Source organism: Urocampus carinirostris, chromosome 2 (genome assembly GCF_059441175.1).
Source record: "Urocampus carinirostris isolate Australia breed hairy pipefish chromosome 2, RoL_Ucar_1.0, whole genome shotgun sequence".
In the NCBI taxonomy this organism is placed as follows: Eukaryota; Metazoa; Chordata; class Actinopteri; order Syngnathiformes; family Syngnathidae; genus Urocampus; species Urocampus carinirostris.
In genome coordinates this window covers 6,611,458-6,634,031 of record NC_142350.1, presented here as the reverse complement: position 1 = coordinate 6,634,031, position 22,574 = coordinate 6,611,458, and the positions used below count along the sequence as shown (strand labels likewise).

Sequence of the window (22,574 nt, the reverse complement as noted above, 5' to 3'; positions counted from 1 at the left end):
GGCAAATACCTTTTTTGGGCACTCTAAAAACACTGGGGAATCAAAAACGGATCACATTTTTAAGGGCACTCCAAATATTGGAGTTAAAAAATGACTCAAAATTGACTGATTTTTCTTTTTACATGACCCCAAATTTTGGGGATAACCCCAAAACAATGGACCTCTCTTTTTTTAAATTACATTTTTGGGGACAAAATCATCACAACTTATTTTATTTTTTTTTGTGCTTTTTTTGCTATTTTATTTTTTGGGGTGCCCTGAAAAGACTTGGGTTGTAAAATTAACCCAAAATGGACCAAAGTATTTTTTTTGCACTCCAACCACTCAGTTTATAAGCAATATTTTTATATTTTCTTTAAAAAAACAAAACAATATTTTTCTTTTTTGTACTTTTTTGCCGCCCCTTGAAATAGAAATAACCCCTAATTTAATTTTTTTTTGGACCTCAATTGGTTTTATTTTAGGATTTTTTTTTTTGTTCTCCAAAATAACTTTGGGTTAGGGTTTAAGTAAGCCAAAATGGACTGATGTGGTTTTCTTTTTTGACAAAATAACCCATTTTTTTGTTAGTTTATTTAGCATTCTAAAACAACTTAGGTTAAAAACTAACCCAAATGGGCCGATTTTTATCAAAAATAAAAATTATACCCCTTTTGTTTTTATTTGTTCTAAAAAGACGTTCGAGCGTCGTTTCTGACTTCTTACGTGAATCTCGATGAGTCAGGGATTTATTTTTGCACACCGTGTGGGTGAGCGCGAGCTATCAAGAGGGGAAAGTCGCATCGCTGCTGAGTTTTGAGATTTTAAAATATTGGGGGCGGGGGGTACAAACATATAAAAAAGTAAGAAATACAATAAGAACTAAAGCAACATTTTGGGTTGTGTTTGTAGATTATTTTAACCCTTGGATGCATAAGTGGGGTCAAAAATGAGATTTCAAAATGAAAAAGTTGTGATATTGTCACATACCAAGGATTCCTCAAAAAGACATGTTCATGACAAGATGCCATTAGTATTTTTATTTTTTTCTCCAATTTATTTTTCACCCCGCTCATGGAAGAGTGTAAGTACTGGTAGGTCATGCATCCAAGCATAATTGTTCTTATTTTTCTACATTTTTTCTTTATTACATCAACTCCAAGCTGCAAAAAGTAGTATCAAATGTATATGTAATTTTAGACAATAAGTAAAGGTAAATCCGGTAAATTGGACTGTGTTTTAAATTTCCAATTTAAATCAAATTTGTCTGACTGCATGGAACAAATTGACCCGTTTAGGTCACATCAAGCTGTTAAATCCGATCTGTACACGCTATGGTCACGTGACCTCCGGGTGGCAAAGGGCAACTTGCTTGAGTTCAATTACAGTTGAAAAAATATTTAAAGTAGGGTGAAATGTACAAAAACAAAAAAGAAAAAAACAACTTAAGAGAATTTTGCTGAAGCAAATTGAGGAAAAAAGTAGTGTGGGGTCGCAAGTAATAAGTACAGAAAATAAAACCTTCTTTGAAAACGTTTTTTTTTTAATTTCTTTTATTTTTTTATTTTTTTCATTTACAGTATTTATAACTTTTTCATCTGATTATATTTATATGCATTTAATAATGCAACGATTTATTCATTTGTTTGTTCCTTTTTAATTACTTGATTAATGGTTTTATTTATCTAAGAAGCCCATTTCTTCCAGTAAAAATGCCAATTGTTTTTCCCTCTTAAAGTGGCCGTACGTAATCATTAACCACTAAAGGTCCTTGCAGCTAGGAATAGAGATAAAGCATTACAAGTAGACATACTACGGAAGCCCAAAGGATAACATTCAGAAGCCTGCCTCCATATTTTCTTGTGTGAATTTCAGCCAGCAGCAGGACATGAAAAATTGATACAGTATCAAAAGAGCTAAACTTGTTGACGTTCGCTTGCATGATTAGTTGTAAAAGGCAAGTAAAACTGAAGGTGAAGCGAGAACAACTACTAACAATGACAATAGTGGCTAGAAGTAAGCCATAGCCTGCAGCCAAGTGGCTAACATGGGTGGCCAGAGAAGGAAACAATGGAAAAAATAAACAGATGCTGTGGAATGATAGGACTCGGAATCATGTATGTGACAATAAATGTGTGTTTCCTTGTTATTTGTATCGATAGTGTTTTATTTCATCAATGAAGCCTTTTCACACCACCGGGGATCGCTATGTAATACACACTGGGGCTTTGAAGGAAAAAAAAAATCTGACACCTGGCTGATAGTGTTCCCACTAAAATATACGACCCCAACCCCCCTAGTGTGACCCTCATTTGCCCCCACCTGGACACATAATAAAATTCCCAGCTAGGGAAACATTTATTTTTAGCGTCCAACTCGGAAGGTAATTTCACGTCGGGCCGCAGCCTCCCGTCCTCTTTGTGCCCTTCCTGCGTCACCTCCTCCTCCACTCTGAAGCTATTCCTGTCCTCCTCTCTGGACTCATTGATAGAACTCAGTGGGGGTTGGGGGTGTATCTGGCGTAGGGGCTGATTTTGGAGTATTTTAGCATGCATTTGTGAGTAGCGGGCGCGTTAGTTCAGCTGCGTCATCCTAGCAGGTGCTAATTGGGCTTACCCGTGAGGTGTTTGCACAGCAGTTACTCAATGAAACGCCGTGGGATCACAAATCAACTCGAGTACTTGGTATTCCATCATCTAAACTGAACAAAACATGAAAGGTTAAACAATGCAAGATATGTTAGCTATAGTTCTAACTGAACAAAAAAAATAGAAGGAAGAGGATGCCGGTAACATACTCATACTGGGAAAGAACATCTACATAATCTTCCTACTCTGACCAGCTCTAACAGGACAAAACATATAAGGTGCCGCAAATTACATTCCTGCTCGTGGAGACAACACTAAATCCTGTAGCTGTAACTGGACCAAAAAAAACAGAAAGAAGTACAACGCACAAAACGAGATATGTAGGAAAAGAAGGTAGTTCCAGCTGAACAGAACACGCAAGAAAGATGACGAAGGAAACATTCCCACAGGAACATACAAACATGTAGATAGAGAAATTATATAATGTTCCAACAATAACTAGTTCAAACAGTCCAGAAAATAAAGGAAGAAACAATACCACACATGGACAAAACGACAATCAATACTCTGCAGGCACATGAACAAACTCTACCCCGATTTTAGCTGACCTGCATTGGCTCCCTCTTAGCATAAGATGTGGTTTTAAGGTTCTGTTTGTATTATACAAAATCATGCATGGGCTTGCTCCCTCATATCTTTCGGATTTGATTTTGCCCCATGTTCCGGTCCGGAGCCTTCGCTCTAAAAATGCTGGTCTACTAGTGATCCCAAGAGCCAAAAGGAGATTCGCTGGTTCGAGAGCGTTCTCCATTCGGGCCCCGGTGCTGTGGAATGCTCTTCCCTCTGAGATTCGATCTGCAACCTCAGTCGAACTGTTTAAATCTAGCCTTAAAACACGCTTCTATTCTCTAGTTTATAAATAATCCTATATTTCATGTAGACAATATCTGTGTATTATTTGTTATTGCAACGTCCATTGCAGCCTGATCATCCTGGAAGGGGGATTACCTCATATGCGGTCTCTGCTCAAGGTTTCTTCATTTTCCTCATGTTGAGTTTTTAAAGTTTTTCCTTGCCCTCGTGTAGGTTTTAGATCAGGGGGTGGTGTAATAATAGTCTGGTTTGCGGTAGTCTGCAGCCCTTTGAGACTCCTTGTGATAAGGGGGGCCACAAATAATCATGACTTAACTTGACTAACTGAAAAAAACATGAAAGTAAGGAAACTAAAGCCATCTTATAACACCAACGAATTATAACTGAACAAACAAGGAAGAGGGTACAAGGAACATACTCACATTTAGATAGAGCAATTATATGATGTTCCATCAATAACTAGCTCTAACAGAACAAAACATGAATGTGAGAAACATTCACAGACAGAAATACACCGAATATGATGCAGGCGTATTACAAACTCCAAATAAATAAAACACGAAAGTAGGGAAACGAAAGATGAGAAATTATAACTGAACAAAACACGAAAAGTGGGGGATAAAAGGAACATATTCACACATGGATAGAGTAAAAATATAATGTTCCAACAATGACTAGCTCTAACAGAACAAAACATGAGAAGAAGAAACGTTACCACACAAAGATAAAAAAAACAACAAATACAATGCAGGCACATTAACGAACTCCAAGTGAAAAAAACATGAAAGTGAACACAGAATATGTTGGGACTTGTTGGGAAAGACACAGAAGTACAGCACATGACTATGTTGAATAAATAGTTGCTGTAAAAAAAAAAAATTAAATTGGGATATAAAATGAATAAAATGAGTGCAAAAAAGAATTAAGAATTTGTTACACAAAGAGAGCACTTGAAAAAAACTGCAGGCGTTTCTTGCATGTTTTGGCCTATCCGAGCAGTGTCATGATTGAATTGTACAAGTATTTTTTTGGCTGACAATGAAAACATTTTCCTTTTATGATTACTATTATTTCACCACGATGTTTCCTTTCTCCTATTTTTTGGTGTTAATGTTTATTAAATGAAATAACAATACTTCCTTATGTAATGCTAATCAGCGGTTAGCATATGAATAGGCTTACGTCATTTTTTGCATTACCTCCAAGCTATCTGGTTGTTTTATACTAATTCACTTTTTATTTAATTTTCCTTCTGGTTGGGTTTTAAAAATTAAATATAAAATATCACTTTTTAAATGTTTTTTTGTCACGGGAAATGTTTTATACATATATATTTATATATGTACGTATTTAAGTGTGTGCGTGCATTTCCCTCACATAACTCTTTTAAGTTGCTCTTTTGCCGTCCTCTGCTGGATGATTGGCGTCATTGCAGTAAGATGTTCTTAGATTTTTCTTGTGCGTGTAGTTCTCGTTTCATTGAGATTCCTTTTTCAAACGTATTTATTCTTAGGGGTTACTTTATTCACTTTTAAAAAAAAAGAAGTATTTGTTGTTGTCAAAAGACAGAAAAAAAGGTCCCTCAAAAAAACGAAATCAAATACTGACTCAAAACTAAGATTTTCAATTATATATGATAAAAAAACTGAAAATCTGATCTATTATGTAGACGAAAACCAATGAACATTGACTACCTTGACATGTATTTTCAGACGACTTGTTTTATAAGAAAGTTAATTTCATTTAATTTTGGTAATTATTTTATTAAGTCATATACTGAAAACATTTACGCAAGCGACATGAACGCTTTGTTATGAATACATAAAACAAAAAACACACTTTCCATTTATATCTGACTTTATTATGAAAAAAACAACAAAACAAGAACTCAAGTTGACATAAATGAGGGAAAAAATAATTTATAATACTAAGCAGAATATCTAAAAAAATGGAACATAATAAAATCAATATCGATATTTTGTGGAATAATCCTTGGGCGAGACCACCAGACCTCGTCCTTTCCTGGCCCCTCGATACACCGTCTCCACTATGTCGATCATCTCCTGCTTGTCCTCCATCGTCCAGTTGATCTTGTTGTTGTTCCCCGTGCCCAAGTCGATCATGATGTGCTTGTTCCTTAAAGGGACAGTGTGTAATATTTAGTGCCTCCAAGTGGTACAAAGAAACTTTCATCCAGCCAAAAAAAAAGACATTGATTTGAATACTAGGAAAAATACATAAACTATCATACCAATGTTACATTTTCATAAGATATGACATTTATAGGTTTTTTTTTTTTACACTGTGCAATCCCCAATAAAGTCGGCGCCATGTTTGTCCAAGCCTCATCTGCTGCCACGTTGTGTTGTGCATCACCGGCCCTCACTCGTACCAGACAACACAGTGCCATCTAGTGGTCAAATATTACACATTTGGCCTTTAAAGAGGGGAAGCGATTTTAAAGTGAGACAGGCTCGGATAAAGTAGACCCCGGAATACGGCGACCCCAACTTGTGACATTTTCACTTTACGTGACGCCATTTTTCCCACCATACAAGATCAGCAACAAATGCTTTTGCATGCCCAAAAACTAGGTTAGATCTCTAAGATGCTTGTCTGCAATTAGCTGAAGTCGTACAGACCCTTGTCCTTTGTTTGTAAACATTGTGATGTATCCGGTGGGCGGGGTTTAAGCAAAGCTACAGCGAGATGACATATCATCAAGTGTACGCGCTAAAAGTGGAGGCAAATCAAGATACCACGCTGGTCAAAATACGGAGAAAACCAAGCTGTCATTGCTGCTAGTTGTGTGTATGGGTGCCAGAATCCCAGAAAAAAACCTTAGTGATCGTAAATTCAAGTTGTACAGGATCACAGCAGACACTCGTGATAGTTGTCATGAATTTTCTGGAAAAAAAAAAATTCTACCTTTTACTTATGTTTACTTTTATTGATGTTCACTATGTTTCGTGTACTGTGACCCAATGCTCAATCTATTGCACCCTGATCACCTTAGAACAGACCTAGGCACTCCGGTCCTGGAGGGCCGCATGTTCTGCATGATTTTTGAGGTTTCTCTGATCCAATACAGGTGATTCCAATCACCAGTATCGTTAACGAGCACTTGCTAGCTTGCTAACGAGGTTATAATTTGTATCACCTGAGTTGCGAGCCGATGCAGCCTCTGTTGGCTGCGGCTGCATCGGCTCGCTACAACGGGTCAGGTGTATCGACATTTCGTTCTGTGTACATTGTTACAAAGAATGACAATACAAAGGAAATTATTATTATTATTATTATTATTAAAGAAGAGCAAACTTCAAAATCTGGCAGGACGTGCGGCCCTCCAGGACCGGAGTGCCTAGGTCTGCCTTAGAAGGTAGATTACCACTTTTGTGAGGCCCTTTTTCTAGATTTCTTATTTTTCTCGTCCTGAAGTTTGAGGTTTTTTCCTTTCCCGCATGTCTGTGTAAGATCAGGGGATGGTTTCATTGTAACCTGTGCAGTCCTTTAAGACATTTTGTGATTAAGGGCTACACAAATGAATGCGACTGGACCTGGTTAAATGCAATCAAGAAAGAAGATTAGACGAGGCAATCAACAAAAATCCTCGGGGTAGCAGTACACACTTAGTATATTTAATAGGGATATTTAATGTTTATGATTGTTGCTATCGAATTGATATTACCTATTATACTGTATCGGCAAAATATCTTATTTTCGTAGCTTTGGATAACAGTTAGCGTGTAGCCTGCATGCGTCGAAAATAAAAACATGCAGGTATTTCCACAATCAAAGTCATTTATTAGATACATGTAGTTATTCATGTATTTATTGTTCCTTTAAGTAGAAGTATCTTTCAATGGCATGTAGGATTTTAAACAGTACAATATATGAAATGCTGTTGGTTAGCCCTTATGACATCATCAAAATGCCGATATGCAATGGGCTGAACTTATTCGAGCTCGTAACCAGTTATACTATTTTTTTGTTCTGTATTTTTTGCTATTGTTTCCAAGACTTGCGGCAATGCTAAAGGGAGAAGCAAAAAAACATAACTATAGAAAGAAAGCTTAAAAAATACGAAGGGGTACAAATCACTACCCTCGCCAATCGACGTTGGGCAATACAATACCGTGTTTTTCAACTGTATGTATTCGCTATGGGTCCCATGTTAGAGCAAAACACGATAACCATGGAAACAAAGCTTGCGATAATCAAGTAAAATGAAGAAGGCACGCAAATGGCCACCCTTGTGAAAGCATGTTCATTTCAAGTTTATTTTAGATTTGTCGAAATCAGAGTTACACCGAAATCAAGTCCCCCCGTTGCAGGATGGCACTAGTAATACCAAGGTTCTTCTATCTTAACCACTGAACGCTTTTAGCATTACCAAACTGCTGGAAATGCCAGGGGTCTTCTATTTCTGGTCACTCTTTTGCATCATTGTGTCGGTCTCCATAATTGTGCAGGGAGACCAACCTTGATTTCTCTATTCTTTAGAGGTTGGTTTACCTTACGTAACCCAGGAAATTCCGAAAGGAAGTCTTCAAAGGACACATTAAGAATATAAATATTTGTGCATTTTGAAGGTTTGTATAGTAGCCGTTTTTATTCTTTGCACAAAATTCATTTTTGGTACATTTTTCTCTTATTATGACTTTTCTTCTTGATCCACAGTCTCCTCTCCCCTCTGCATCCACCTTCTCCACTCTACCAGCTCAAGTCACCAACGGTTGAAAAAATATCCCCATTTCCTTACATATTTAATTTAACCATAAGTACATATAATATACACTTTTTTTAAATAGAATTTTGTTTTTTAATGTTTTCTTCTGAGGTGCCAAAGGTTGGGAACCAATTGGTAGTTTCTATCTCGGTAGTTTCTATCTCCCGCTATATGGCAATTTCACTTTACAATCTCGACCTAAGAAAGGTTTCATGCCGTATTATTCCAGGAGTCTACAGTAAAATGATTTGATGGACAATTTACCTGAAAAAGAACATGACAGTGCAGGGGTCGTACAACTCGTACATCTTGTTGAAATCGGGAACTTCTGTGATATCCACCAAGTAAATGACTGCAAAGTTTTTCACCTGTAGGCAGAAAATGTGACGATTTTATTGCACGAGAAACTGCATGATTATTTTGATGCAAATGTTACCGCGTCTGCATGTCTGTAATAGCAGATTTGTTAAACCTTTTCAGCGATGCTGTAGAGAACCTCGTCCATTTTCATGCAAGTCGGGTCCCAGTCGTGTCCGAAGCGGATGACCAGGACTCGGTCCTCCTCCGACAGGATGGCCTGGTCTACTTGCCAGCCATTGTGGAGATGCGGTAGCATGTACGACATTTTTCAAACGTCACACGCTCCTGAAAACGACACATGTTTGATAGGATTTGACCAAAATGTGCGAGCTAATATGATTATTGCTGGCTAACAAGCTTGCTAACTAGCTTCTTGCTAATAAACACGTTTGCTTTAGGTATGTTAAAAAAACAACAACACTAAATTGTGCATGTGTTGGTAAACAGAAGTAAAGCACCTACCTTTTAATAAGAAAAACGATATACGATTTGAAGAATAGTTATCTAATTGTAAAAAAGGGCTCAAGTGAGCGTGTTTACAACAAAGTCCGTCAACGTCACGAACCACGTGTTACGTAATAAGTACGCGACAAAAGTACTCTTTTGATCATATACTCTCCAACATACTTTTATTAATTAATTCAAGTAATTTAACATAATTTTGTGGAACTACTTTTTCGTTATGGACTTACTATTGACTCTTATAACAAAAACAAAAATAGGGAATCTAGTTCAACTGTTTGTGACGTCATTATCACGCGACAAAAGTCCGCAATGTCGTTTTTAAGATAAAATCACCTAATTCAGAAACACAAGTTAAAATTAAAATTTGCACACTTTTACTACTCTATATTTTTATATGAAACTTATAAGATGAGTACTATAAATCTTTTTTTAAGTTATGAAACTATCAGCATTCATATGAAATTTGACTGTTGCCATTTGGTATTTTTAAACAAATTCTTTTCTAGAATTCATTGCCTGCTTAAGTTGTCTTTGTGTACTTGTCATTTTAAAAACTTGTATTAAAAACAATTATATATTTTACATGCAATGCAAAAAGTGGAAAACTTTTAAGCTATTTTTGACTTAATCAGCACGCAGCGAAAGTACGTAAGCGTGACGTCTTTTTTTTTTTTTTTTAATTAATTTACTACAACATATTTCGATTCCTAGACGCAAGGATAGCAATCCAAAAACATTTTTGCACAAATATTATTGACTCTTATGACAAAATGCTTTGAACATTATTTCTTTGTCTTTTGATTTAACCAGCACGCGATAGAAGTACATCAGTGAGACGTCCTTTCTTATACTAATACTATTTAAAAATATAAATAAATAAAAGTATGGCTATCAAAAACTAGATTTAAACACTCGTGATTTGATTACACACACACACCTATCTATCTATCTATCTATCTATCTCATCTCATTAGCCGTACCGCTTATCCTCATTAGGGTCGTGGGGGGGCTGGAGCCCATCCCAGCCATCTCCGGGCAGTGGGCAGGGGACACCCTGAACTGGTTGCCAGCCAATCGCAGGGCACACAGGGACAGACAACTCATTCGCTCATTCACACCTATGGACAATTTGGACCGGCCAAATTACCTGAAATGCATGTTTTTGGAACGTGGGAGGAAACCGGAGTGCCCGGAGGAAACCCACGCAAGCACGGGGAGAACATACAAACTCCGCACAGGAAGTCTGGAGCTGGATTTGAACCCACGACAGGTTCCCATGACATGAACTGTGCCGCACAAGCACTAACCACTGCGCCGCCGTGCTGCCCTATCTATCTATCATGTAATAATCATTCATTCATTCATTATCTGCACCGCTTATCCTCAGTAGGGTCGCGAGGATGCTGGAGCCCATCTCAGCTATCTTCGTCAGTGAGCAGGAGACACCCTGAACTGGTTGCCAGCCAGTCGCAGGGCATACAGAGACGGACAACTCACTCGCTCATTCACACCTAAACTAGAGTGCCTGGAGGAAACCCACACAAGCACGGGGAGAACATGCAAACTGCACAGGAAGGCTGGTAGCTGGATTTTAACCCATGAACTGTGCCGCGCTCGCGCTGACCACTCATCTGCTGTTCCCCCTGACTTTGTCAAGTCAAGTGAAATTTATTTGTATAGTCTTTAATCACAAAAACTCAAAGCTCAGTACAAAACAAGGTCAAGTAAACGGTTTGGGGAATATTAGATGTCAGATATGTCATACTTCGAATATAAACAAATACATAACACACAAAATGTACGTTTTTTAAATAAATTTGCCACATAATAATGATGAAGAATTGTTGAATTTCAGATTTTTTTTACTCTTAAGGTACATTTTGTAACACTTACCTAGTGGTAAAATGAATCTTCATCCATCAAAAGAAATATTGATTTAATAAAACACATGAACTTTCGTATAAACATGCATTAAAAATATACTTTTTTACATAACATAAGGCTCACCTAATTGTCTTTTTTGGTCACTTTAATTGTTTGTAGTCTGTATCCCTCTGCTTTGTAGCACTAACTTTCGGTTGCACCAATCAACACAGCGACATCTAGTGGTCAAATATCACACAGCGTTTCCTCTAAAAGGGTACGTCAGATTTTCATTGAAACACTCAAATTATTTTACATCTCCAATCATGACAACGATTTGTTGTATTTCTGCCATTTTTGTTTGAACTGAACATTTTATGACACCCCCGATTTATCGCTTCAAGATCGCGTGGTCCATTACTCAAAGACACCATGACAAAACATTTATTTTCTTGTGCAATTCATTACAGTACAAATAGAAACGGACACTGAACAAAGATCCAAAGGTTATAGGAAAACTTTCCAGTCTATGACATTAGCAGCATATTCCGACGCTCCTTTTTAAAAAGAATCAACCGTCGAGATTTTACCTGCGACCTTTCGTCAATTCCACGATCTCTGTGCGACGCGATTCGTGGTTCAGAACAGTCGAGCTATTTCACGTTAAGACTATTTGGTCTGTGACACATTTCGTTTGCAAAAAAATCAGCGAAAAACACAACACTCCGTCGACGCTAATCATTCCTTAAAGCTGACATAGGCATTTTGTATTCCATATGGCTGTTTTTTTTTTCTTTTCTTTTTTTTTTCTTCGCGGACAAAAATCTCTAAAGAAGTGTCACATCACAGTTTTTCTCACCAGTTTTTCTAAAAAGGCTAGAGCCGGAAAAAGGCTCAATGGACATTCACTTTGGAGACGCCCAAAAAAAATGGACTCCGGACAGTAGTTTTCGACTCCGGCACATTCCACGAATAAAATGAAACTCATCCGATCTCTATTGATGTCTCCCCGCACGAATAATCAGCTACTTTTTTTAAACGATCCCTGATGAGCAACTTAAACGTAATTACAACACCGGTACGTACAGTGTTAAGAAAAAAAGTACAGTAGATTGAGTCACTTTGCTAGTTGGACGGATGCTCCGGACAGGATCGGTTCACCTCGAACCACTCGTCGATACACCTGGGGAAAACAACCAAAAACAAAACTTTAATTAATTTTCATGAACATGAAATCTCTTTCAACTTGGTCGTGTCTCTTCTCTAAATATTCAAAAAGAGCCTAGCCATGATTGTTTTGATTTTTTTATAATAGTAGTAGCAAAACTTGGTCGTGTCTCCTCTCAACTCCTTTATGATGTGAACGAAGTATTGAAGATATCAACCATAATATATTTAGATTTTCTACAAAAGTAGTAGCAACACGTGGTAGTGTTTCCTTTCTACATCTTTATAATTGTACAGGATGCACCAGAGAGCCCAGCCATGATTGTTTTGATTTTCTATATTAGTAGTAGCAAAACTTGGTCGTGTCTCCTCTCAACTCCTTTATTATGTGAGCACGGTATTGAAGATATCAACCATAATATATTTAAATTTTTAACAAAAGTAGTAGCAAAACTCCTTTCTACCTCTTTATAATTGTGCAGGAAGCACCAAATACCAGCCATGATTGTATTGATTTTCTATGAAAGTAGTAGCACAACTTGGTTGTGTCTCCTATCTATCTACCTACCTACCTACCTACCTACCTACCTTGGTCATATACCTCAAGAGGGGTGACCGACAGCAAGACAAACACATACAAAAACAAAGAAAATTAAAAAAGGGAAAAAGTATTAAAAAAACACACAAACATTTTTGGACAATGGACAACCAAAATGCCGAAACAAGTTAAGCACCTCGGCACCCAAGTCGGTCATGCTTTCATCCCTCCATAGGGTGTCCTTTCTACCTCTTTATAATGTGAGCGAGGTATTTAAGATCTCAACGATAATATATTTTGATTTTCTAAAAAGTGGTACCATAACTTGGCCGTGTCTTCTTCTACCTCTTCATCATGTACGGAAAGCCCCAAAGAGCCAAGCCTTGTTCTGATTTAGAATAAAATTAGTAGTAAAACTTGGTCGTGTCTCCTCTTTATCTCCTCATAACTCTTTATAATGTGAGGCAGGAATCAAAGAGCTCAATCATTATAGCTTTAAATTTTCTATAAAAGCGCTACAGGTCACACAAAACAAAAACAGACTCAGAGACTGTTTCTTCCCCAGAGCCATTACCACCCTAAACACACACTGCAGAAAAAAACTGAAAAACTCTTGCAAAAACACTACCTCATACGAACGTAAATGGTACTCATGTCTATGTTTCTTGCACAATGTTGACTGCACTATGTTTACTGCTCACCTTGCACAATGTTGACACAATCTTTTTTTGCAAGATGATGACTATTTTTGCACCAAATGCATATGTTGACTATTTCTTGCAATATGACTATTTTTGCACCAAATGCATATTGCACAAACCCTTACGATACCAAACTGTATGTAACATCCTACATGCCGACATTTCTTGTGTAAATTTTGTGTAAATTATAACTATAACCTTATCCTCCTTGTTTCATAACCGTATCTTCTCTGTTCCTTTATCTTCTTGTTTTTTTTTACCTCACTGTGAATGTGTGAAACTGGAGTGTCATGCCCAATTTCGTTGTCACAATATGTTAACCCATTTTGTAACAATGACAACAAAGGTATATTCTATTCTATTCTCTACCTCTTACTGACATGCATGAGGCATCGGAAAGCTCCACTTGAATTATTTTGATTTTATATAGAAGTTGTGAGGCACCAGAGAGCTAGGCCACAACTATTTTGATATTGTATAAAAGTAGTAGCACAACCTCTTCATAATGTGTGTGAGGCATTGGATGGCTCAACTATAACATATTTAGATTTTCTATTAAAGTAGTAGCACATCTTGGTTGGTTTTCTTTACCTCCTTCTATTGTGCGCAAGCACCAGAGAGCTCGACCATAATTGTTTTGATTTTGTATAAAAGTAGTAGCACAACTTAGTCGCGTCTCCTTTTGACCTCTTTCAAATGTGTGAAAAGGACCGTAGAACGTAACCATAATTATTTTCACTTTGTACATAAGAGCGTGAGGCACAATAATGTACTTAGATTTCTCTAGAAATACAAGCACAGCTTGGTTGTGTCTCCTCCCCACCTCTCTGTATGTACTGTGTGAGGTACCGGAGAGCTCAGCCACAATGAGTCAGGCTGTTGTGATTGTAGGAGCTTCGGAAAATATGGCAAGTCTATTGAGTTTTTACAACTATTTCTTCCTTTTTTTCTGTTGCGTACCTGCGTGTTTGTGCATGAATGTCGATTTAATTAGAATTGTTGGCTCATCAATTAGGATTGACATCTGCCCAAGCAAGTCCGCAAACAAGTATTCTAATTGTGTTACTTTTTTGTACAAGATTTACATAAAGCATTTGTATATTTTTGATTTATTATAGCAATCAATGTGTACAGCTAAGATAAGAATGAGTGAGCTATTTTTCTCAGCCATGGCTGTCATGGTTGCCATGGCGCCAAATTGGCCACGTCCGTGTGTGTGTGTGTGTGTGTGTGTGTGTCACGGTTGCCATGGTGCCCAATTGGCCCCGCCCGTGTGGTGCCAGCTGCGGCTCGTTGAGAGATTGGCTTTCTTTCTATATACAGCTCAGCGCTCTCATGCTTTTTTTTTTGTCAACCCGTCAAACGAACTCCTGCCCCACAAGACGTGGGTTCTGACTCAGTCCTGCTTTCCAGTTGATATCTTCAGTCTGGTATTGTTCCCGTTTATTTTTGTCCTGTTTAATTTCGAGTTCCAGTTTTGTTTCCGTCTATTTTGGTCCTGTTTGTTATTTTCTCCAGTTTTCGCTACCGTCTAGTTTCTCCTGTTGGTTATCGATATCCTAAATTGTTGTTAATCCCGTCTGTCCCTTCCTGTCCAGTATAGACCCCATCAGTCTGAATCGGCAATTGGAATCGGTCTCGTCGGTCTCTGGCTTCCTGTCCTTCCACGCCAGACCGGCTTCCTAACGTGTATGACTCCCCATTTCCCGTAAAATAAAAGGCTTGTGTGAGAACGTCACGCGATTGGGTCCTGCATCTGTTCTGGTTCTGACAATAGCACGTGTGACATAGAATATTATTGCACTTATATAACCTTAAGAAGGGACAGATTCTCACCTCATGAACACAAACAGTTAATGATCATCCAGGATGTGTTTTATAGTATTATAAAACAAAAAATATACTGTGTGTTGTGTATAAATTACCCTTTATGGTAGATACAAAGGCAGGGGAGTCTGGCAATAGTGTCGCCTTGCTCCAGTTCCTCTAAGCAGATGGCACATTCCCCAGAATCTCTGGACAGGATGTCCTCTAAATTAAAAACAAAAAACATAATCTTAACTATCATATGATATACTTCATATTTTCTTTATCCTCTGTGTGGAACAATGAAAATCATTGCACTTCAAAGTTTGTGTATCGTTTTTAACCTGGCGACAGATACATTGATACACACGATATGTACCTCGATATGATTAGATACAAGTTTACACCGTGTGCCTAGCTTACGAGTACAGGTAGTGCTTAAAAAAATAATCATGTTGATAAGCATCTAAGTATATCTAGTTAACGCCGATGTAATAAGAATTGGCCATTCTTTTTTGGAAGTATTGAGAGCTAAGCTTATTTGTATACTATTGATAACTATCATAACCTTCTTGCTTATAAGTGTTTGCCTGTCTGTTTTGTTAGCACTAAGCTAAGCTTGTGATTATTTTTATATTTTCTATCACAACATTTATGTTAATAAGCGTTTGTAATTTGTTAGCATTAAGCTAAGTTTTTGAGTATCGTATTGTTTACTGTCGTAAACATTCATGATTGTTAGCACAGGTCATTCTTTTTTGTTAACGACTAGATTTCTGTTTTAGTTTAGATCCATAAAATTTACAACGTTTCTACTGAACAAATTGTCACTTATTGTTTATGATTCTTTTTTGTTAGCTTTTAGCTAAGAAAATTCCGTTTTAATTTTACGATAGTTTTATATTCTACAAATGGTCACTTATTTTTTATGAGTCAAAGATAAGGTATCATATCTCATCTCATCTCATCAGCTGCACCGCTTATCCTCAGTAGGGTCGCGGGGGTGCTGGAGCCCATCCCAGCAATCATCGGGCAGTGGGCAGGGGACACCCCGAACTGGTTGCCAGCCAATCGCAGGGCACACAGGGACACACAGGGACAGACAACTCACTCGCTCATTCACACCTAGGGACAATTTTGGACCGGCCAATTCACCTGAAATGCATGTTCTTTTTGGAATGTGGGAGGAAACCGGAGTGCCCAGAGAAAACCCACGCAAGTCTGGAGCTGGATTTGAACCCACGCAGGAGGTTCCCAAGACATGAACTGTGCTGCACATGCGCTAACCACTGCGCCGCCGTGCTGCCCAGGTATGATATCATCTGTGCTAATTAGCACAGATGAGGTATGATATCATCTGTTCTAGTTAGCATTAGCAGATTTTTTTTTTATATGAGCAATAAGCTACCAAATTTGGGTTTTAGTTTTATGATCAATATTTTTAAATTTGGAACATTTCTATCAAGCAAATTGTCCTCTATTATTTAGGATTTATTTAATATGGCATTGTAACATTCATGCTAGTTAGCCAATCTTTTTTTGTTAGCAGTAATCTACCTAATTTCAGTTAGGGGAAAAAATCAGTTTCACTCTTCATTTTCTGGATTCGCAACCATTTCATTCTCGCAAATTGTCATCCATTGTTTACATTTCGCAAAAAAAGCTATGGTATTGTAACATTCATGCTAAGTAGCACTAGCCAATGTTTTTTGATAGCTTTAGCTGCCACTTTTCTGTTAGAAAAAAAAATCAGCTTTAATAATCATATACTAAAATTACAACATTTCTATCACACAATGCATCACTTGTCCGACTTCTCAGCTTAGGGATGCTGCTGGAAAAGTGAATTTCCCTTCGGGGATGAATAAAGTATCTATCTATCTATCTATCTATCTATCTATCTATCTATCTATCTAATGGCAAAAGTCTTGACTCCGCCCACAAAAAAGTAAAACAGCCTCGACTCCGCCTCCAAATCGTCCTTACTGTTATAGGTGAGCCGCGATTTGCTGAAACACACCAGCAGATGCTTCTCGATCTCGTCAGAAGCCATGAACTTGGAGCACACCGGGCAGTGGAAACCTGCGGAGGACAAAAGATGTGATAAAATCCGATTCTGGAAGAGGCCCTCGAATGCATCGCACGTTCTGTTTAGTCTCGGGCAGGCCCCGCCCACCCGGAAGTGTCTACTGCGTGTTTGCGCGTGCAAATGTGTAACCAGCAGGCCGCTTCTTATCTGCTGACCTACATTATACACTCTTCACTCTCCGGGGAAAAAAACAGGCCGGTTTTGCAAGACAGTTATAAGAGGAAGGGGGGGTGGGGTTGGGGGGCACACTCTTAGACAAAACAAGCCACCTGTGGCTTCGATCAAACGGCGATACTTTTTGTGTAAAAACAAAGACTTTAATAGCAGAAAAGTGTACTGCGAAACCATGAAAATCAGGTGCACAACATGAAGTGCGTGGGCTACGTTTGGACCAAACGGGGCACTCCGTCAAGTCCTCTTTTCTATATAAACCACTACTTTCATATTGAAGAAATCCAATACTTGTGTGAAAAAAATTATGTTGTGTGATATTTACGCAACAGGAATATTTTGTATTCAGATTTGTTGAGGGTATCAATAGCAGGTGTGCTACATAACGCACGTGTGCTACATCCGGACCCACCAGGGCATGCCACCCGGTTGTCTTTTTAATAACTTTACAATGGCTTTTAACTAATATCAATAAATATCTAAGTAAATATACACATTTCGGAGTCCTTGTGTTGTCAATATCATGCTGACATCAGAAAAAGTGGCAGAATGGTAATTAAAATAAAGCAAACAATTATGTGGTGCAATTATGGATGAGTATTTTTTTGTACTGGTCATTCTTTTTGTTAGCATTAGGCTGATTTTGTGAGTATCCTATTGATTGCTATTGTAACATTTATTAGCAATGGCCATTTTCAAATGGATTTAGATAAAGGGTAGGCAACATGCAGCACGTGGGTGACATGTGGTCCCCTGAGGTTCATCAATTGGCCTTTTTGTTTGATAACCAACCTTATTTTATACTTTTTTTTCTCTGATACTATGTTTGGGGGAAAAAACGGACTATTTTGCAACATTAATTAACTTTTCCTCAGTTGTATAAACTAGCACAGCTGACTTACATTGTGTAATATCTGACCATTACATGGCACTGTATTGTCCAATGCGAATGAAATCCAATGCCAAATGTGCACAGTATAGCAGCAGGATACCAGACCAACATGGCGGCGGCGACTACAAGATGTGGATTCTGCTATGTAAAAGAAATACAAATTTCTTGACTACTACTCATATCAATGTTTTTTTTAACTGAATTAAGGTTTTTTTGTACCACTAGGAGGCACAAAATATTACACACTGTCACTTTAAGCTAAAGACGCGAGGTACACCAAGCAATCACAAGGGCCCTGCTTAACAACGCTTCAGACCTAAATTTGGAATGCGTCCAATTGCTTTCCTGTAAGCGACCAGGTCCACAATGCTGACATGAGTATTTAAGGTCTGTGAACCTAAAATTAGGCACTAAATTAAGGTAATTTAGTATGAATTACTAAAGAGATGCTAATGGCTACGGCTAAGCTGCCACCAAAGCGATGCTATATACTAATGTAGCTAGTGGCTGAATTATCGAAAATATTAACTAAATCCAGAATGCTGTAGTCCACAGAGAGGATGTAATGCAGGGGTCACCAATATGGGGTCCTTGGGCTACACTTGAGTACATTTCTGGGGACCTTTTACGTGTTAGGCGAATGTGCTAACCACTGCACTATTCCAAAATTATTTTCAGATAAATCAGTCAGTGGATTTTACTATGGTAAGGTTTAAGTGGCTGACTAAGCTTATTTCAACTCTAATAACAAAAATCTGGTAATAACCTAGTAATAACATAAAAAGTTGTAATTTTGGTGCTAATCATTAACAATCAAAAAACAAAAAAATAGTTACTAGCTTTTAAAAAGGTTGCTGACCTGCTTTAGCCTGGTGTCTTAGAGCAGGGGTGGGCAAAATACAGCCCGCGAGCCAAACGTGGGCCATCAGGCTTTTAAATCTGGCCTGCCAAAGGAAAATGGTAAAAATACAATGCCATATATAATAGTAAAAAAATATTTTTTTAAAATGTTGTTTTGGTGCAAATCTTGTTCAGAGAGTCCATTTGAGTATACCCTCATAAAAAAATGTTTCTGCAATGATTTTGAAGCATAATGGGTGTACTGCGCACAAGGCAAACATTCAGATAGCTGGCTACCTTTACTAGCTTTTATAATTTGTCATTTGTTCAATTTATCAAGACCTTTATATCTTTACATTGCTAATTAACAAACTCAGTTCTTAAAATATATTACCTTACCTTAATTCTGTGTGTTCCAAAACCAATCGGATGAATTTAATTCATTTATAACATATATAAAACAGAATTTTCTACTGGCCCTGACACTAGACCAATTTTTCACCCATTACTGCCCACCTTTTTTAGAAGTTGGTTGAGCCTATTTAAATTTTACCACCAGCAATGACAACTTGGTAATAACATAGTATTAGCATAGTAATAACACTAAAAGCTATTCAAGAAGGTTGGTGACCCCTGTTTAGTAAATGCCCCCCCCCCCCCCCCCCCCCCCCCCCCCCAAAAAATGAGATAAATCGAACCTCGACCTCCATTTTACCTGTGAGTAGGCGTGGGGACAGGTGAGCCGGAAGGGACCCAATGAGCAACCGGTGGCCATCAGGGGCCATCTGCCCGTCGTCTTCCCCGCCGTCAAGACTCTGATTGAGGGCGTGCGAACCCGAACGCCCCCCTGCAGGTATGGTGAGGCCGGAACTGGTGGGGCCCCCGCCTGTGTACCTGATCCGGGGCCCCTCGGGGCCGTTGGTGTACCTGAAGCCGGCGAATCTTTCCCCGGAGTTCCCGGATGGGAGATCGGAGCTGGAATATGCCCGGGTTCTTCCGTCGTAGACTGGGCTGCTTTGTTTCCCCCCCATGTTTTTTTTCAGTGTTTTTTCCCCGTGTTTTTTTTTCTATTCGTGATCAGGGAAGCTCGTCAGCGGCTTAACACATGCTTACCGTCCTGACGACGTGACAGCAACAAAGAGAACGAAACTCAAAGCAACATCATCGCTTCGAGGCCACATTGCAAAGTTCCGACCCGGTGCGTAAAAGTGCGCACAACTTCAATAATCCCAAGCGATTTTTTTGTCTGTTTTTGTTGTTGTTTTTTTATTCTCCCAGCGGAGCCCTTCCCCTTCCGCTCCTCCTTGTAAAACAAAAGCAATGAAAATCAATAAAGAAAATGCGTTTATCCTTCTCCCCAAAAAGATTTAGTGCAGAAAGGTTGAGGCACGTCCTACGTAGTTCAAGTTTGTTTTTGTTCTCGTCTTGGGAGCGTCTGCGGAGGAAAATAAAAGCAGGGATTGCCCTCCTCCTCTCACGGGAAGTTTACTTTGAGGGGGTGCGTATGCCTTCAAAATACAATAATTACGTCCTTGTTATCCATCTCAAATGAGAGTAAAATACAATAGATAGAATTTATATCTTATAAAAAGTTAAAAATCAAGGGAACATAATCATATAATGCACATTTACTGTTCTCTACTTTGTTTCTTGACTCCATCTTTGTTTTATTTTGTAAACTGTCCCAATTTGACCTCATTTCCGACCCGGGCTTGACGCTCAACTCCGGTAGTAGGGCGACCTGGTCAGGCGGCTTTGTGACGTCATATCTGGCTTGATTAAGCTTGACTTGTTGCAATAATTGAGAAAAAACAAACGTTTTTAACTGGGTTATTATTGGCGATTTTGTTTACGTTTCGATCCCTTAACCACTAGGGTCGTAGGGGTACCATTTCCTATGGTGTGTTTTGGGCAAGTACAGCCTGGTGGCGCTCATCCTTCTCCAGGCCAACATATGTTACCACCCGGTCTCAAACCGGGGATGTTTTGCCTCTTAGGCCACTAATGTGAAGCACACTGTAAAGCGCTTTGGGAAGTCATTGACTTGAAAAGCGCTATATAAATGCAGATCATTTCATTTCACTGACAAAATAGATAGACTATTTGAATTAGCTAGAACACAACAGGTATCATGCCATGTTTTAAATCATTCCCCAGATTTAAATCCTGGATAATTGAAATGTACTTACATTGATCTAATTTATTTTCCATTTTTAAAATCTGAGAAATCAGATACAAACGTTCTACCTGATAAAATGAAGCCCAATCATGGGGTAATGGTAGTCAGAAACGTGACTCGCCCAAATTTGGGCCAGTTTGACCAATTTTCCCAGCTCATCTATTTTGATCAACCCAAACAATTGGGTCGTTTTTTGTGAAAGCACGCAGAAATTCAATTGGCATTTTATGTTAATGACAATAAAGACAATCTTGAATCTCTTGAATCTTGGAAAATTGGTTAAGTCCTGGGTTGGTCCCTTTTTGACCAAAAATTGGGTTATTTTTTTAATTGTTGAACAACCCAAACAATTGGGTTGTTTTAAGTAAAAGAAAAAAAAAACTTAAAGGTTGAACTTGACCCAAACCTTTTTTTTTCAAATCAAATGATTTTTAGGGTGAAGAAACGCCTGAATATTTGGATCTTTTTTTCTTTTTTAAAAAAGCACCAAGAAAAAGTAGCTCAAATGAATCCACGTTTTGGAGTGGACCAGTTTTTGACCCAAAATTTGTTTCTTTTTGTCCCAAGTGATTTTAGAGTGTAGAACAACCCAAAGAATTGAGTCATTTTGAGTTAAAAAAAAAAAAAAGGCTAAAGGTGGAGATGACCGAAGTATAGGGTCGGTCCTGTTGTTTGACCAAAACTTGGATTATCTTTGCTCAAATAATTTTAGAATGCGGAACAACCCAAACAATTGGGTGTTTTTTTTGTTGTTTTTTTTGTAAAAAGCACCAAGAAAAATGGGTTCAATTGGCCAAGATATTAGGGTAGGTTCCGTTTTTAACCCAAAGTCGGGTTATTTTGCACCAACTTTAATGGAGTGCTTTGTATAAAATTGACAGATTCTTGAATATTAAACAAAGTTAAAGTTAGGGTCGTTGTGGCACCATTCCCTGTGGTGTGTCTCTGGCAAGTACAGCCCAGCAGCGCTCATCTCTTTCCAGGCTGTTTTTTAGGGGGGAAGGGGTTTGCTCCCCCACATGAAACAGATAGTACTGCTTTCAATCGATCCCAGTAGCAGGAGAAGGCTCCTGATTTGACTCAGATACGGCACCTTCAATTACTCCTTTTGGCAGAATTCTCTTATACAGTAAAATAATAAAGATAAAACAGGACCTGATTTTGGGGTGGGGAGGGGACGTTTCTTTAAAACAACACTGGACATTGGGTCAAATCAATCCAATTATTTAGTTGGTCCATTTTCCACCCAAACTTGGGTAATTTTAGACCTGACTGTTTTGAAGGAGATTCATATTCTTGTGATACTAGGCTATTATTGAACAAAAACCCAATGG

The 22,574-nt window shown here is 38.3% G+C and overlaps 2 protein-coding genes across 2 annotated transcripts; both read right to left on the bottom strand.

Annotated features, from left to right (window-relative positions):
- Positions 1-5,279: 5,279 nt before the first annotated feature.
- txnl4a (thioredoxin-like 4A) lies at positions 5,280-9,139 on the bottom strand. Its single transcript, XM_088327766.1, has 4 exons — positions 8,992-9,139; positions 8,642-8,814; positions 8,434-8,537; positions 5,280-5,576 (listed from the first exon to the last, which is right to left on the bottom strand). The coding sequence occupies exons 2-4, from the start codon at positions 8,792-8,794 to the stop codon at positions 5,405-5,407; spliced, it is 429 nt and encodes a 142-aa protein (XP_088183892.1). The 5' UTR covers positions 8,795-8,814; positions 8,992-9,139; the 3' UTR covers positions 5,280-5,404.
- Positions 9,140-11,285: 2,146 nt separating this feature from the next.
- LOC148370820 (E3 ubiquitin-protein ligase ZNRF2-like) lies at positions 11,286-20,525 on the bottom strand. The gene is made up of 4 exons (XM_088328592.1): positions 19,777-20,525; positions 17,056-17,151; positions 15,189-15,294; positions 11,286-12,040 (listed from the first exon to the last, which is right to left on the bottom strand). Exons 1-4 carry the CDS (start codon positions 20,090-20,092, stop codon positions 11,983-11,985), a joined length of 576 nt encoding a protein of 191 aa, XP_088184718.1. The 5' UTR covers positions 20,093-20,525; the 3' UTR covers positions 11,286-11,982.
- Positions 20,526-22,574: the final 2,049 nt, after the last annotated feature.